General features: G+C 34.2%; 1 protein-coding gene across 2 annotated transcripts in view; it reads left to right on the top strand.

The window, feature by feature from the left end:
• The window catches only part of LOC143233719 (maleylacetoacetate isomerase-like), a 53,834-nt gene that overhangs the window by 27,872 nt on the left and 8,738 nt on the right, over nucleotides 1-17,224 (top strand). For both annotated transcript variants that reach the window (XM_076470273.1, XM_076470272.1), the window contains exons 4-5: nucleotides 4,258-4,338; nucleotides 11,519-11,596. In XM_076470273.1, coding sequence (XP_076326388.1) covers nucleotides 4,258-4,338; nucleotides 11,519-11,596 — 159 coding nt within the window. The remainder of the gene's footprint in view (nucleotides 1-4,257; nucleotides 4,339-11,518; nucleotides 11,597-17,224) is intronic.

Raw genomic sequence — 17,224 nt, 5'->3', positions numbered from 1 at the left:
GTCATTCTGTCTACCTCCTCAGACTTGTTCTTCTTACTCAAAACTCTGGTTTGATTTTGATCATTTGTATTTCATAAGAGTCTTGAAGGTTTTCTTGCCCACACTAATGCCTTTAGAGATAGTAAACAACTTTTTATTCTGGATTTTCTTGTAAGGTGAGGAACTTCATGCAAATCCCATCTTGTCAAACTTGCCACATTTCTATGTATTTGGTGGCCCAGTTAAATTGCCTGCGGGAGAACATTGTGCAAACTGATATGTAGGCCTTGCATATTACTTTTATCATTTGCATGATCTGGCAAAATTTTAATCTGAGGGTTTTTCTCAACCTTTATATAACTTTAACCTCTTCAGTTAGATTATACAGAGGGATGAACATTTTCATGCTACCTTTTTGAAGGTCCCTTACCTTGTTTTCACAGAATCACATCTGTAGCAAGTGTTGCTTAAGCAAGTGTATGTTTATCAAATCAATTCCAAACTAGCAACCATTAATTCAGTATACTTTGTACAGGTTTGTAGCAAATTCTGTAGAAATGAAATGTTCTGTAAGATCACCTAGAGGCTGACTACGTGGCATTACTGTACTATGCTGGACTGCTCCCCCTGGACTGTCCTAAGTAAAGCGTTAAAAGGATCTTGCTTGTCCTTGCTGATTACTGAATAAATTGGGGTTGTTTTGCTTTTAAAAAATTTAGAGAACTTTGTTGACCTATTACACTGTTTTCGGATTACTGTTTATGAGGTCTTTCCAATGCACATTACTCTCCCAGTTAAATTAGATTAGCAGAGCTAGGAAGTCTTTACAGACCCAGTTTCCAATCAGTTTTTTTTCTCTAGATTGTTAAAGTGAATTTCTCCAATCTTGGAGAAGAGGGCAGTGTTAGGGGCCCTCCTACCCAAGTCCCTAGGTGTTCTTCCTAGATGTTGGTCAGAGTAGCACCAGCCAACACAGAAGCCTGCTTCTGATACTAGTTCAGATTTGATGTTTGACTACCTGGGTTGGGTTGGGCATGGACCTTCTTTTCATTAATATTGGTTCAGTACATTGTTCACGGAAGAGGGTCCATTATCTTTTTGTACTTCCAAATGTAGAATGGTCCCATCCTGGGTCTTTGATTGAACACAGATTGTTCAATTCTGGGGCAAGTGGAATTTACCTTGCCCACACAGTTAGAGTGAGGACCATTGTTCATAAATCTGGACTGGATGAGTTTGATTTTCTCATTAAGTAAGGCATACACAAGTCCATCATTCCAAGCTTGGAGTGCTGCCTTTCAGACTTCTTTGGGTTGAGGAGAAGGTTTTCGTACTTCAGCATTGCTTACCTTCTCATCATGATTACAGTGATTTGGAATGTATCAGTCTGTGGCTATAGGTTGTGATCCAAGTGCCTTAATCACCAATGTGGGATATAGGGACCATGGGCCTGGCCAATAGTTATGACAGATCATATATAAAATTGGACCTCGTACGTGAATTTAGTCCTGGGTGAAAAGAATGCCCGTTCTGTATATAGTGCTGTTCCCCCATTCCCCCAGTAGGGTACCAATCTTCTATTGACACACCTTTTATCTATTCAGTAATGCCCTTATTTTCCCCTGCACCTTCTCAATGCAGGATTCTAGGTCCATGTTTAGAGAAGGTAATTGTGTCTTGGAAGTTTTATTTGAAAATGTATTACCAACATTACTTAATCCTCTACCACTCACCCTTCCACCCCACTAAGAGCCAGTGTTAGACTGGGATTGAGTCAGACTCAAAATGTGATGACATTATCTGAATGAAATACCACTGTACTGTACCAGGATAGAGGGTGCAATGACGTAGATGAAGAGTATTACAAGACGCATCACCAAGGACAGTTAAGTGAAGTATAAAACGCTGGAGCAAGCAAGCAAAAAAAAACAGATCAGTGCTACTAAAGCTACTGAATGTTTTTGATTAAACAAAACTTTTTGCTTCATGATATTGATTATAAAATTGGAAAATATTAAACATAACAGTGGCTGGTGGGATGTATGTTAGGTATACAGTACCATACAAAAGTGTTAAAGACAAAATTACAAATTAGATTTCAGGCTATTTTCAAGTAACAAAGGAAAGTGAATCACAGGTGAAATGTCAAAATTTTAATCTTCATATTTAGTATAAAAGAAATTCAGTGGAAGAGCTTGAGTTCAGGGGTTGCGAAGCCTTGGCAGGGGGGTCACGTAGCCTTGTTAGAAGTAACTTGGGATAACATTAATTTTATTTCATCAATTACATTTTCATGTCGCGAGTGCCAAAAGGTTGGGAACCCCTGATATACAGGAACCATATGCTAGCTACTTTCTATATAATTAAAACACTGCATGGGATACCATGACAATTGTTACAGATCCTAAATGTGGTCAGTATGTTCAAGTAGAACCTTTATGATATGTCCTTGGTACAAGTATATGGGAATTTTAAAGAATGATAAAGATTCTTACCCTGGCTTATTCATTTGTTAATGAGGGTCTGTGAACCATTACTATAATGTTCAATTTACATTCTGTAATGACATGGATGAATTAGTCCCATAAAAGTGGAAAGAATGGTTCTAACACTTTTGCACTGAAAGTTAACATGACTTAGTTCTGGAAGCCTTGGCAGGGGGGTCACGTAGCCTTGTTAGAAGTAACTTGGGATAACATTAATTTTATTTCATCAATTACATTTTCATGTCGCGAGTGTTAAAAGGTTGGGAACCCCTGATATACAGGAACCATATGCTAGCTACTTTCTATATAATTAAAACACTGCATGGGATACCATGACAATTGTTACAGATCCTAAATGTGGTCAGTATGTTCAAGTAGAACCTTTATGATATGTCCTTGGTACAAGTATATGGGAATTTTAAAGAATGATAAAGATTCTTACCCTGGCTTATTCATTTGTTAATGAGGGTCTGTGAACCATTACTATAATGTTCAATTTACATTCTGTAATGACATGGATGAATTAGTCCCATAAAAGTGGAAAGAATGACAAAATATTCTCTTGTTCTAACACTTTTGCACTGAAAGTTAACATGACTTAGTTCTGGAGATTGAAAGTATGAATCTGTACAAGCACAAGGCATGGTTGGGAACAGAATGAATATATAATTGCATCTAGGCAATCAAGTGTTTGAAAACGTGTTTGTGTCAGTGAAAACTAACTATTCTACTTCATAGATTTATTATGCTATATGCTTTGTGACTTATGTTCTTTGGTTCCTTTTTTTTATCAGTTAACTCTTTTAGCATTCTAGCTAGAGATATATGAAAGTTTTAAATGTTGAGATGATACTGTATTGACTACAATAAAACAGAACTTATGCTTATCTGATGACTTTAAGTACATCATGTTTTGTTAAGTGCTGTGTTATGCTGTTAGTTTCTGGTATTGCATGAACTCCTTTTTAAAGTTAGAGAAGCATTATTATAATTTTTACTTGTTATGAGACATTTGTATTAGACGTGTGTGTGTATATATATATATATATATATATATATATATTATATTATACATTACACCACTTGTTTAGTCTGCTAGGGATGTTCAAGAATTAGTTATAATTGTAATATTTCAAATGCAATATGTTTGTTATATCCATTGCTGATGACACAGTTCACTCAATAAAGAACTTGCCAAGTGGCTGAGACACAACAAAAGCTACTTATATAAGCCACATATGATAGTTATACTTGCCATAAGATAAGATTGGACTGAGTGAAATATATCATCAGAAATGGACATGCTTCAGATACTTTTATAATACTCTAGTTCTTAAAAATTAAGGGACTGGATAAAGAATGTAGTGTTAAAAAAGGTCTTGTGATAAATGTAATGTGTAAGTGGCTTAATGGTATAGCATTTCAGCTTGATTAGATTTTGTTAGACTTTAAACAAAACAAACTGTAATTTAAAACATTGTTTAGTTTGCACTCTTTTTAATGTTTTATGGTAGTTGACATGAAATGCATATTTGATGATAATTGCACTTGGATGAAAAACTGTGGCACATTAAACTGTTAAAACAAGATGGAGAGTGAGAGAAGCTATTTCCCAAAACATTAAAACTAATTTATTCTCTTCCTGAGAAACGTATCTTGCGAGTAATATAATTTTGTTAACAGTTTGAACCCTATTACTGCAATATTATAATGCAAATTTCCAAAACTTATTAAAGCTTATATTTTATCTTGTTCTTTCAAAGATGTATTTATGAGCATCTTTCTTTTTCAGCACTTGGAAGATTTCAGGAAGTTGAATCCATTAGAAAAAGTTCCAGCTTTGGTAATAAATGGTCATACTTTAACTCAGTCTGTAAGTATTTTAGTTTTTTTTGTTTTTTTTAACCCTATTGAAATGGGTTAAAGGTAATGTTATGTTTTGAGTTGCATTCAAAATGTTATTCAGTGACTGTTAGAATTTATATCTATAAGTTTGGTATCAAACTGTAAACTAATTCAAAGTTTAGTATAATATCTCTGTTAATTTCTCAGGTGTTGTTATTTTTTAATATTTACTTTCAAACTAAATGTCACATGATATGTTGAATGCAGCACTGGTTGAAATTGAATATCTGTGATGTCATGGTACAAAGTACCATACAGTTACCATACATATAGTACAAAGTACTATACAGTTTTGATACAAATTAGGAACTTCAATTACCAATATTGACAAGCTAAAATATCAAATAAGAACATCATATCTTTTCTGTTTGCTGAGATATTTGACTCAGTAAATGTAGCAGTACAGTGGCCTTGCTCATTTCTTTCCTTTTTCAAAAATAATTCCTTATGCACACCTACTTTATCTATGATATGTAAATAACCAATTAAAAGCTCAGAATTACCTGCTTGTGGCTTCTTTCAAGTAATATTATCTCATTATTTTGATTCAAAACTTGAAATTGTGAAGTTAAGTCTTGAGTCTGCTGAAAAATTCATGTTTTTTTCATACCCAAATACAGTTCAGTTACCAAGCTTGATTTCTATGTACCGATATAGTAATTTATGCTGTTTTGGTTATTTCAAGTGTGTGTGTGTGTGTGTGTGTTTCAAACCATAAAAAAAGTTTGTTGCATCTTCAACATCCAAAGTATAAGGCAAGCAGAAAACAAGCATAAAGTTTGTAACTAGGAGAGATAATTGTTTGTTGTACTTCTTCATTTACCATTTGTTTTAAGAAAAATAGGTTTCAGAACTGATTTAAACTGTGTGTAAACATTTGTCTGATGTCTTCATGTGAAAAGTGTAGTCTTTCTAGAACAAAAAGTGTAATTTATATTAAGTTGCTAATTCTTCATGGTAATTTATGAGCTTGCTCAGATTGACTGAACCTGTACATTTTCATTAATGAAAATAACAGATAAAATAAGTGTTTGTTTGTTTTTTCATTTAATAATTACCTGGATATTATAAACATTTCATATGTTAAATTTGACAAATATCTGATTAATGAAAAGTATTTTTAATCCTAAAATCAAAATTACTTTTTGTATGTTGGATAATCTAATACAATCCTTTTCACTGTTGTAGTTGCCTAGGTTTATTTAAGTCATTAATTGTGCATTGTTATTTGTAATCTTTTTAACACAAAGTTGAGATGAACGAAACGGATAAACAAGAATTTAGCTTTAACAATAAAAGTTGTACATCTTAAAATCTTTATACATCTCCTAAAATTTAAAATGTGTTTGGAAAAGTCATTAATTCAAACCATTTGATTATAGTTTTTGTAGTAATAGTGCTAATAAATATCAGTCCTACCTCTGTTGCTTTGTGTGTGCTAAAATTATAAATTAGTGATGAAGTTTTGAATATTTAATTTGAAATAATCGTAATTGTAGTTAGATATAACAAAAAGCTATTTATTCTACCATTTTATTGAAAGAGTTTATCTTATCATGCATATTAATCCACATAAGTTATCAAAACTAGTATCATTACCAGTTGAGAGCAAAGACCACAATGCATCAGAGTGCAAAATAGGACGTCACAGTTGACACAGTGACTGTCCACATCTCTCTTACTTTATGTTTTGCTCTAAATGGGTGAAGGAGATGAAGGTGCAACACCTGATGATGTTAGAGAATATCTCTTTTCCAGAGGCTCAAATTATTGTCCCCAACTCCATCATGGACATGTGCTGCTGCACTCCATTCTACTGTAATTGTGGGAGTGCAGACAGATCTCTCCATGCCTCCACCAAAGTTGTTTCCAAAACATCTGATGAACCTTTTACCTTCCATGATTTAAAAGAGTTGATGAATCTATATCTTCTTTAATCTCTGCTTCTGTCACTCTTTCTTGTGACTGCCCTGTTCCACTTTCTTTGGCTTCAGGTTCAGGAGTTTCCTCAGGTCCATCCTCTTCTGCAGCCCCGAAAAGTAAATGACCATTCATTCATGCCCTCAGTTGCTGGAATCTTTGTCCACAGACAGACCTGCCTGTTCAATCCATAATAGAATTTTGGAGGTCAATAGACCTTTGTCCAATAAAGGAAAAAAAAAAGTGATTGAAAACAGAAGGTCTCCTCCATGTAAATAAGTGGCCACTTGGATCCAGTGGAACTATCAGGGTTTTTGTTCAAACATAGGTGACCTTTAAGGATTGGATTGATTCCTACTATTGTGCCTGTCTCTCCTTACAAGAAACGTTTCTAAAACCTGTCGATACAGGCATTCTTCAGCAGTTTTTTTTGTACAGAAATGATAGGTTGTATGCATGAGTGGTGGCACTGCTAGTTGATCAGTGTGCCTACCTTGCTTTGCCACTCAATATACCCTTAGAGGCTGTAACCATTTGTGCTTTCCTTTGGTTTTACAATAACTATTTGCTCTCTCTTTTCTGGTTTCTGAAGAGACCTATGATCAGTCAGACTTTGACTGCCTCGTTGAGCAGTCACCGTCTCCCTTTTTAATCCTGGGGGATTTCAATGGACATAATCTCCTCTTGGGTGGTGCTGATAATGATGGTAAGGACCTTTCAATAGAGCTATATGTTCTTGGATCATAACCTATTTCTCTTCAACACTGATTCTTATACTAATTTTCATACACTTAGTTAGTCTTTTACTGCTATTTATCTTTCTCTCTGCTTACTTTCACTTTTCTCTTACTTTTCTTGGAGGGTAGACTGTAATCCATGGGGCAGTGATCATTTTCTTATTTTGAGAGTGGCTGACCATGGTCAATGCCCAATGACCCACATGTTTCACTGCTCTATCAGAACTTGATCTTGCCATCATCTGTAAACAATCAATAGCACACTGATTGTATTGTCCAGACAGCTACTCAGTGTATTCTTAAAAACTTGACATGTTTCCCACAGTATCTCCATCATTGGTGGAATCCTGTCTGCCACATGGTAAGGAAAGCTCCCAAACAGGCTTGGGATACCTTTTGTAGGTATCTTGCATTTTTTAAATTGCATTGCATTTCAGAGGGCCTGTGCACATGCTTGGCAAGCCAGATGTCAAAACCAAAAGGAACCTTGGATTAAATACATCTAGCATTTCTACTACTGCCAGTTCCAAAGTCATATGGGACAAGATTCGAAATGTTAGTGGACAGTATACTTCTTCCTGCTGTCCCCCCCCTTGATCTTCCTCTCTAATGGCTAAATCTTGCTGATGCCCAGAGCATTGCCAATACTCTCAACAAAAGCTTTTCTCATGCATCTAGCACTTCTGTTTCATCCCCCATCTTCTTGGCCATCAAGACTTGAACAGAGTGATAGCTTCTTTCCTTTTGGGCTGATCATCTCTATGACTATAATTGCAACTTCATATTGGTGGAACTCAAGCTTGCTCTTCATTGGTCTGGCAGGGCATCAGTCAGACAGACCCATTTGATATTCATTACAAGATGCTGTGCCATCTCTCTTCTCTCTCTCTTGGTATTCTTCTGGTTGTATTTAACAAAATATGGCAGGAGAATGTTTAATCCTGATGCTTGGTGCCATGCTATTGTACTCCTTTTTCTTAAGACTCTGAAGGATCCCAAGATTCCTTCAAACTGTTGTCCAATTGCTTTGAACTGTCTCTGTAAGATCTTGGAGAGGATGATTAATGCTTGTCTTGTTTGGTCCCTCGAATCAAACATCCTCCTCAGCATGGGTTCTGACGACAACGCTCTACCATGTACCACCTGAGTCAACTTATTATCAATCAGGGAAGCAGTTCTCAAGCTACAATATCTTATTTGTTTTTCTAACATTGAGAAAGTTTATGATACAACCTGGAGGAATGGCATCTTGAAAATCCTCCCCTCATACAAGTTATGTGCCCATTTACCCATTTTTATTAAACATGTTTTAATGAACCAGCAATTCCTAGTCCATGTGGATTTGATACTTTACTGCAGAAAATTGGAGTCCATCAAGGCTGTGTTTTGAGTGTTACACTTTTCATTATAAAGATTAATGCCATCAATGGAAAAATTCCCCCTATCAGTTGCAAATGGTCTCTGCGTCAAAGACTTTCACATTTCGTGTCAGTCGTTGAGCATGAGGTTTATTGAATGGCAGCTAAAGACTCCCCTTGGTTGCTTACCAAAGTGGACCACAACAAATAGTTTTACCTTTTCTTACTTCAAAATTGTTTGCATGCACTTCTGCTCCCATATTCTTAGCTCTCTCTTGGAGAAGTTGTTTCCTGTGGTCTGTGGGGCAAAGTTCTTGGGACTTTGACTGTAAGCTGACCTTTTCATCAACACAAGTAGCAGTTACATATTTAAGTATACAAGGGTACCGAACATCCTCTGTCCTCTTCCATCTCTTGAGGTGGGGTTTGATGTTCTATGCTAAAAATCTATTGTGCCCTTATTCAATCAAAACTAGACAATAGGTCTCTGGCCTATGGCTTTGCCAGGACCTCAGCCTTAAAGATGTTGGACCTTGTTCACCATCAGGGGCTTCATCTCTGCAGAGGAGTCTTTAGCATTTCTCTAGTCCAAAGTTTATACACTGAGTCTTGTGAACCTCATTTATATGTTCACCATTTGCAACTGTCTTTACTGTGTATGTAAAAATTTTATCCTTATCACAGCATCCAGCCTGGGGTTGTGTTTTCCTTCCACAGTGGGCCATGCTTTTTCAGAATAGATGGTCTATTATACTTCCATTTGGCTTTCTTATTCAGGCACAGTTAGATGAATTGGGGCTGTCCTTGGATAGCATTGCTATGTACACTGATGATCCCATGATGACTAGTTATAATCCCCAAATGTGATCTTTCTCAGAGTCATCTGAAAAAGGTGGATACTTCTGATTTTAAGTATCACCTTCTATTTGCCTAACATCTATCAAACTACCCTTTCTTTTCCATTTATATGGACGGTTCGAAATCGGGTGTCTCTGTGGACTCTGCCATGGTTTGTTTTTGTTTTGATTGGGTTGTTGCACACACTCTACAGTTTCTGTGTTCTGCCAAATTGTATGCCATTTCTCTTGCCCTAGATCATGTAGAAGCTATACAGTACATGAACTGTTCTATTTATAGTGACTTGCTTAGCTCTCTATTGGCTCTGGAATCACTTTGTTAGTTCTCACCCTGTTCTCATTGCTATTCAAAACCAACTGGCCCATTTTTCTATCATCTACCTCTATCCAGTTTTCCGGGATACCAGGCCATGTTGGTATTCATGGGAACGAGATCACTGACGTTGCAGCTAAGTCTGTTTGCTGTGTTACTGTCACCACCATGTCTGTCCCATACATAGACTAGTTCTCTATTCAAGGCTCAGCTCCATGCCAGTTGGCAGTCAACTTGAAGTGAGCAATGCTATAATAAGCTTATCTAAATCAAACATTCTATTGTTTTTTGATCATCTTGTTTTTATAATGATTGGAAGGAAGAAGTTATCCTGGCTAAATTATGCATTGGTCAGTTTTTAACCCATCACTTTCTTTTATCTGGAACTGATTAATTGATGTCTCTATAGCAGCACTATTTTAGACACTTCTATTTCCATGAGTTTACTCCTGATGCTGGACAGTGTCATTGTCAGTGGTGACACTGTTAAACTTACTTGCCTTTTTAATTCTCTAAAGGGCTTTTTTTACTTGATTTTTGAACTTCCTTTGGTTTTTAACTTGGTTCATTTTCACAGTGTATATAGTCTAATTACTTTGCACCAATAAATGCCAATTAATCAACCAGGAAATATGTAAGGGGAAATGTCTATAAAGATGGAGTTAGAGCAAAGAACTATGTTCTAAGGAGACAAAAAATCATTTCATAAGTGACATTTTCAATAGTCAATAGATATTCAGAAAAACGAAAAGGACTGATTTAAAGAGGTAATGATCTTTTGATCAAACTATAACCAAAGTAGTAATTTTTCATAAATCTTAAATTAATGTATGTTTGAATAAAATGATGGAACTTGTATGGCATTAAGAAAGTAATTAAAACAAAAATTGTATCCTTCTCTATGTATTGGATAAACAAAAAGTGTCCTCTGTTCTAACATAATATAGTTCAGAGATGTGACTTTTATATAAAACTAATTGCCCAGTGATGAAATATGTACTTTTACTTTGAGCAAGTGGTAAGAAATATGAAATTGGTAATCCTTTAATGTGTGTCTCATTTTTAACTTTATTTAAATCAGTAAAAGAAATACACTTAAGTATCAAATGTTTTCAACATTTTCTTAGTTTCAACTTTAATATCAGTTTTGTTTTTTTTATTATAATTTTGTGTTCTTATCTCATAAAAAAAATCTGTTTAAGTGTTTTACATGACAACTAAAATACAAAGTAGTATAGAGATGATTGTTTAATATTTTACTATTTTCTTTGTGTCAGGGTGTAAACAAAAATATAAAAATTTGGTGACTCTTGTAATAAGTACTTGATGCAACTGCTATAATAGTGTACTTCTAAGTAACATTAGAAACAACAGTACCATTAACTGGTTAAATAATTAATAAACTAAGATTATGTAGTGGTAGATAATAAAACATTAAAATTTTAAAGCATTAGTATAAAGCCATAATAGCTTGTGGGTTGAAATTCTCATCCCACCAAACATGCTCTTTCTTTCAGCTGTGGGGACATTATAATGTGATTTTAAGTCCCATTTAGCAGTGAGTGGTAATGACTATCTGCTTTGCCTTTGGGCTTTAAGTGTTAAATTAGGAGTAGCTAATGTTGAGAGCCTTGGACTAAGTTTGAAACATACCAAACCACAGCAATGAAACATTCTGGTGTCCGAGGGTTAAAATAAATTCCTAAATTGGAGCCCAACATCATAGATACTTTACAGCTACTGAACCACAAGCTTTGCAAGGTCTGAAAAAGAAATGCATATTAGTAGATCAAAATGTTTTTTATTCTAATTTATACTTTTCAGAATTTTGAAAGATATACTGTTTGTTTTATAAATGGTCCTATCAAATAGCCTTGTATGGGGGCTAGAATGATAGAATTGTTTATAGTTTACATGCATTAAATTGTAATTAAAATTTATTTTTATTTGTTGCATCTCACAGCTTGCCATTATCAACTATCTTGATGAAGAATACCCTCAGAATAAGTTGTTGCCTGTTGACCCTTTGATGAAAGCACAGGTAGACTTTAAACATAACTATAAAATGTTACAAACATCATATTTTAAGATAGTATAGATTGTTACTTTATTATAATTTATCTCCAACCAGTTCCCAATTTTTTTTTACATATGTTACATATTATGATTTTGAATAACCAGAAATCTGAACTTAGAAGTTAATTAAATCTCAATATGTATCAGATTTATTATTTTTCAACAAGATTGATTCAGTTTACTTTTTTAATAAATATATATTTTAATGTACAAACAACAGTACAATTTATAATAATGGTTATTGCAAATTATGATTTATATACAAAAGTTTTATAAACTTGTAAATAATACTGAGTTTTCTATTTGGTTGAAACTGAATATTTTATTTACAGGTCATGAGGAATGAATAATTCTATATTGATATTGGTACAGTTCACTTTAAGGAAGGCTAGTTCTTGCTGCTCATGTACAAGTTTTTCTGCTGAAGTTATACAATGTTTTTTATAGAAACGCTAACGTCCAAAATTAAGTCGCTGAACTTGAATGGTTTGTTATGTACAAAATCTGTAAACATTCCTGGTCAAATGTCTGCACTTTCTCAATTAATGAGCATTAATCACAACTATAATTTCAGAGGCTTATAGCATATATACTGTAGCAAATCCACAATATTTAACTGAAACATAAATGGATATAAAATAAATATATATAATAAATCCATTACAATTCCCTCCTTAGAGAATTAAAAATTTGTATTAGATAATGTTTTCTAATATTACATGTACATACACACATTGATAACAAAATATTTAAGTATAATACATTATCAATGAATTGTACAATTTCAAAAGTCATGAGAGTACATGACACAATAATACAAATAATCCTATGGTCATAAAATTGCATAGCAAGTGAAAGTGCATCAGCACAGATGCTAAACATGAATTATCTTCAAATCATACTCTTGCATTTTACCCCAATTTAACAGCCTTCTGTTTTTCCCCTCAGTGGGTTGTGATCAATGTAAATGACAATAGGTTGTTGTGATGCAGATTTTTATAAACTGAAATGTTTAAAGCTAATACTGAAGCCAGTTTCATTTTCTACAGTTGAATACTCCATTTGAGATCAATTAAACTCTTTAGAAAAATAACAGAGAGGGTGTTTAATACTTTTGTCATCTGATTTGTAATAGAATGGCTCCAGCACCACAATTGCTGACATCAATAGCTAATATGAAACCCATATCAAAGTTGGGTGCCATCAGTATAGGATAAATTCGCATTAAAGATGTGACCATGTTTCAAAACATTTGAACTTTTGGTTTTTCTTCAGTAGATTTGTTAACAGTAAAGTAATGTTAATAAAAGTTTTTACAAAACTACCTGTAATAACAAGCCATTCCCAAAATCTCTTCAAACGTTTCTAGTTGGATAATTCACAATGCAGTCACTTTTGGCTTTACAAAAGTTGCTTTTTACTAAATTGTGAGATTGGCTTTCTCAAGTCTCTCAAAAACGCTACATATAAATGCTCTTACCAAGTGTTACTATAAATTACAATATTGTCAACAAAACTTGCAACATCTGACAATTTGTCCAAATGCTCATTTGTTATTCTCTGAAAAAGTTGTTTTTAGATTTTTTTCAGCCCAAACAGCATAACAGTTTACTGGCATAATCCATCAGGAGTAACAGAAGCAGAAATTTCTTCTGCCCTGTCTGTTAGAGGAACAGCCCAGAAAATCACCAAATGTGATCTGCTGAAGGGAGATGCATGGCTTTTCAAATTTTAGTGATATAATTTGCCATTCTTGGAATGTGGTAGGAATGTCTTTGTCAAAGCATTTAATTTGGGAAAATCTGTAGAGAATATAACTGGACCATCAAATTTAGGAACCAGTACACAAGGTGAAGGCCACTTTTACTGTGTTCTATAATGCCATTTTCCAGTATGAGATATTTCTTCATGCATTGTGCCAACCTTGATTGAATTCACATGATAAGGATGTTGTTTCATAGAAGGAGAATCATCTATATCAACATCATAAACAGCAATGTTGGTTTGATTAGGAACATTAAGAAATATACATTCATATTCAATTAATAAACTAGCAAGTTAAAGGGAATTTTTCTCTTCAGGAGGCAAATGATTGAGTTTTGAATCAAGATTGGCCAGAATGTCAGAATTACTGTTTGTTATATTCATTTCCAGTATTTTCAAATTTATTGGTGTCTGAGTCAGAGAGACTGTCATCAGTATCGGGAAAACACTCGAAGGCTAAAATATTTTTGGATGCATCTCGAACGTGTTAGTTTCAACATATTGATATGACACGGCTGGGTAGCTTTTCGACAGTCGGGTTTGTTTCTTTTTTTTTATGACATAGCTTGTCTCATTAGCTTTCCAAACATCCTCGTAGGGATCATGGTACCCAGCTTTGAGTGGATGTCCCATGGTGGGTAACAGTACTGAGACTGTCACTGCTGGAATTGCAAGAAGTCTATGGATTTACAACACTAAAAACGGAAATTTATTTCCCCTCAGTGGACATAGTAGATAGCTCAATGTATTTTTGCTGTAAGAAAAACACACTATATTATCAGGATGGAAATTTATGCTTTTCAGCTTTGTGGTTGTAAACCTTTTTTTATTCTTGCTTGGGATTACTTCAAATTTTCTACAGCTAATTCAAAAGCACCTAACAGCCTGGACCAAAACTTGGAAATGTAATCTAGTGAGTTTATTTCTTTTGGGGTTGTCTTCCAACCATTGTTCCTTTAGCACCTTCAAAGGACCACACACTGAATAGCCAAACACCAACTCAAATGAGCTAAATCCTACTGACCCCTGAACTGACTTACAAACAGCAAATAATAATTTAATTTCTTCACCCCAATCCTTTTCATTATGAGGACAGTAAGTCCAAAATAATAAATCACATTTTTTTCAAGGTAAAATGGAATCTCTCGAGTACCTTACAATTAAGGATGGTATGCAATAAATTTTATCTGTTTAGCATCATGTTGGTAAACAATCTGTTGAAACAACCCAGACATAAAATTTGATCCCTGATCAGACTGATTACTTTCTTTACTTTGGTGGGCTTGCTCAAAGAAATTCAAAGTGTTAAATTTTTTTAGCTAAAATATTTCTTAAGAGCATAGCTTTAGGGAATCAAGTGGGTGCACACGTGATATTCAACAAATGCTGGTTTGCTAATCAAGTTTTTGATAAAGGCCCAACACAATAAATAATCACATGACTTCAAAAACTGGGACAGGTTTTATGGGACAAAAGGAAATTTCTGGTTAAGTTTTCTGACCAATTGACAGGTATGCGAAGTTTTTACAAAATTGGGAAATATCTTCTGTAATTTTTGGCTAAAAGTAATGTCTCAATTTTGTCACATGTCTTGTTGAAACCCAAATGACCTTCCATTCAAAGTTCATGGACCACTTTCATTGTATCAGAACTATGTTTTTAGAACAATGATTTGATAAACCAGTCCAGTCATTCGAAGGTAGTACTTCTGGTGATTTTTTTTTTCCATTTCTCAATTAGCACACCATTTTTGAAAAAAACAACAACATTTTGAACTTTCTCATTTAATTGGAGTGCATATTCAACTAGTGAAGAGATCTGTGAAACATTTCCTTGCGTGACGGTCAATTTACTTCTTGTAAATGGAACTTCACCAGCTGAAGGAGATCCTTCTTGCACATCATTGTCAATCATCAATGAATTATTTGTAGGACAATTATTCACAAAATCCCTATTGGATCCACAGATGCCTGAGACAAATCTATAACATCCTCTGAACACGTGTCTATCAGTTGATTTTGGCTTAATTTCTTTGAACTCAAGTTACAGCACATAAGGAAAATGCATCTGAAATCACCTCAACAACAACATTATCCTTAGATTAAACAGGGATTGGTTCACTTACCATTTTGGGTTTAACAACAATTTTTCCCCCAGCTAAATTGTTCCCCAATAATAATGTAGATCTTTCTCCAACCATAACTGGTCCTAAAACTAGGTCTGATGCTAAATAAATATTGTGCAGAAAAACATTAACAAAGCCATTCTCAATATTCTGAGCAATAAAATACTCACCAGTAGCAGAACTGAACTCTAAAGGCAGTATATCTTCTAATAATAATAATAAAATAAAGTTGTCCCAGTATCATGTAGAATACATATGGGATAAGTAGTGTCTGTTTGTCAGACACAAAAGGTCTAAATTCCTTCTTAACTACAACAGCCAAATCAACAACATTGGGTGATCTGGTGAACCTACATTTTAGATGTGGACACAAACACACTGAGTATTGCCTTTTTTTTCCCCCCCAGGCATAACATGACCAGAATTTCACAAAAATGGGAGACAGGCTTTGATTATTTTGAAGTTTTATCCTGTCTCAGAAGATTTCAAACTAGAGGAGCTGTAGTTTGTAGGAAAATCCTCAACTTCAGGGAAATGGACGGATATTGGTTTTTTGCTGAGATTGTAAGAATATCCTTTTATGAATAGTGGTTTTATGTGTTAATGTGTACTTATCAGAGAGAGCAGCTGCTTCCTGTTGTGTTTCAACTTTCTTTTTATCCAAATACATTTTGAGATTATTACTTGTATAGTGCTTAAACTCTTCAGTTAGACATTGTTTTTAGTTTGTCAAAAACTGTTTCCAATTTGCATAGAATTACATGATTGATTTGAGATAAACCTCTTCTTCTTGAGAGAATTCTACAAGTCTCTATCTTGATTTTGATAACCTCCAAAACGTTTTGGTGATGAGCCTCCAGTAGTTATTTGTATGCTTTGAGAATAGCTGCTTTAACTTTATCATAATCTGTACAGTTTTCCAGTGTGAGAGCAGCATAAGCTTCTTGTGCTTTACTGATTAAAACAATTGGCAATGATAATGATAATAATAATAATAATAATAATAACCATCTTTCAGTAGGCCATTCCATGGTTTGGGCAACCTTTCCAAAATATTGGATATATTTATCAACCTCATTGTCATTAAACGGTAGTACTTTAATATGTCAATTGAGTTCAAATTTGTTATTTTGCCTTGGTCATTCAGAGTTGAATATAATTTCAATTTCTTTCAGCTTTAATATGGGCTTGCTTTTTCTTGGCTTCAGTGTGGGCTTGCTTCTCAGCTTTGAGAGCTTGTTTGGCCTCAAGATGTTTTCTCTTTCAGCTATGAAACAAGGTTATTCAAGCTTGATTTGTTTGAATTTTAGCTAGATTTCAATTTTATCTTCGTCACTCATCTCTGGTTAGCTAGTGGAGATGCTAGAATATTCCTCTAATGCTTCCTCAGACATAAGGTCACTATCGACTAGTATTTTAATAATATGCTTTTTCTAGTTTATTTTTTCTCACTGACTTCCAAAATATTAGAATTAGAAATTAAGAAATTTCAAGCAATTCAATTGTGTTATATCTTTCTAGTTATTTGAATAGGGTGATTCAAGATAACTTTGATAACCAAACATGATCATATCTTGTTGCCACTGATAAATATAAATTGAATTAAGATTTCAATTTAGATCATATTTTGTCTCTGATTCAGGTCATGGATGAGCCACTAATTTATTATGTTAGATATTATAATTTATCCTACTATTGTTACGT

Source organism: Tachypleus tridentatus, chromosome 12 (genome assembly GCF_004210375.1).
Source record: "Tachypleus tridentatus isolate NWPU-2018 chromosome 12, ASM421037v1, whole genome shotgun sequence".
Lineage (NCBI taxonomy): Eukaryota > Metazoa > Arthropoda > Merostomata > Xiphosura > Limulidae > Tachypleus > Tachypleus tridentatus.
This window is presented reverse-complemented; position numbering and strand designations above follow the sequence as displayed.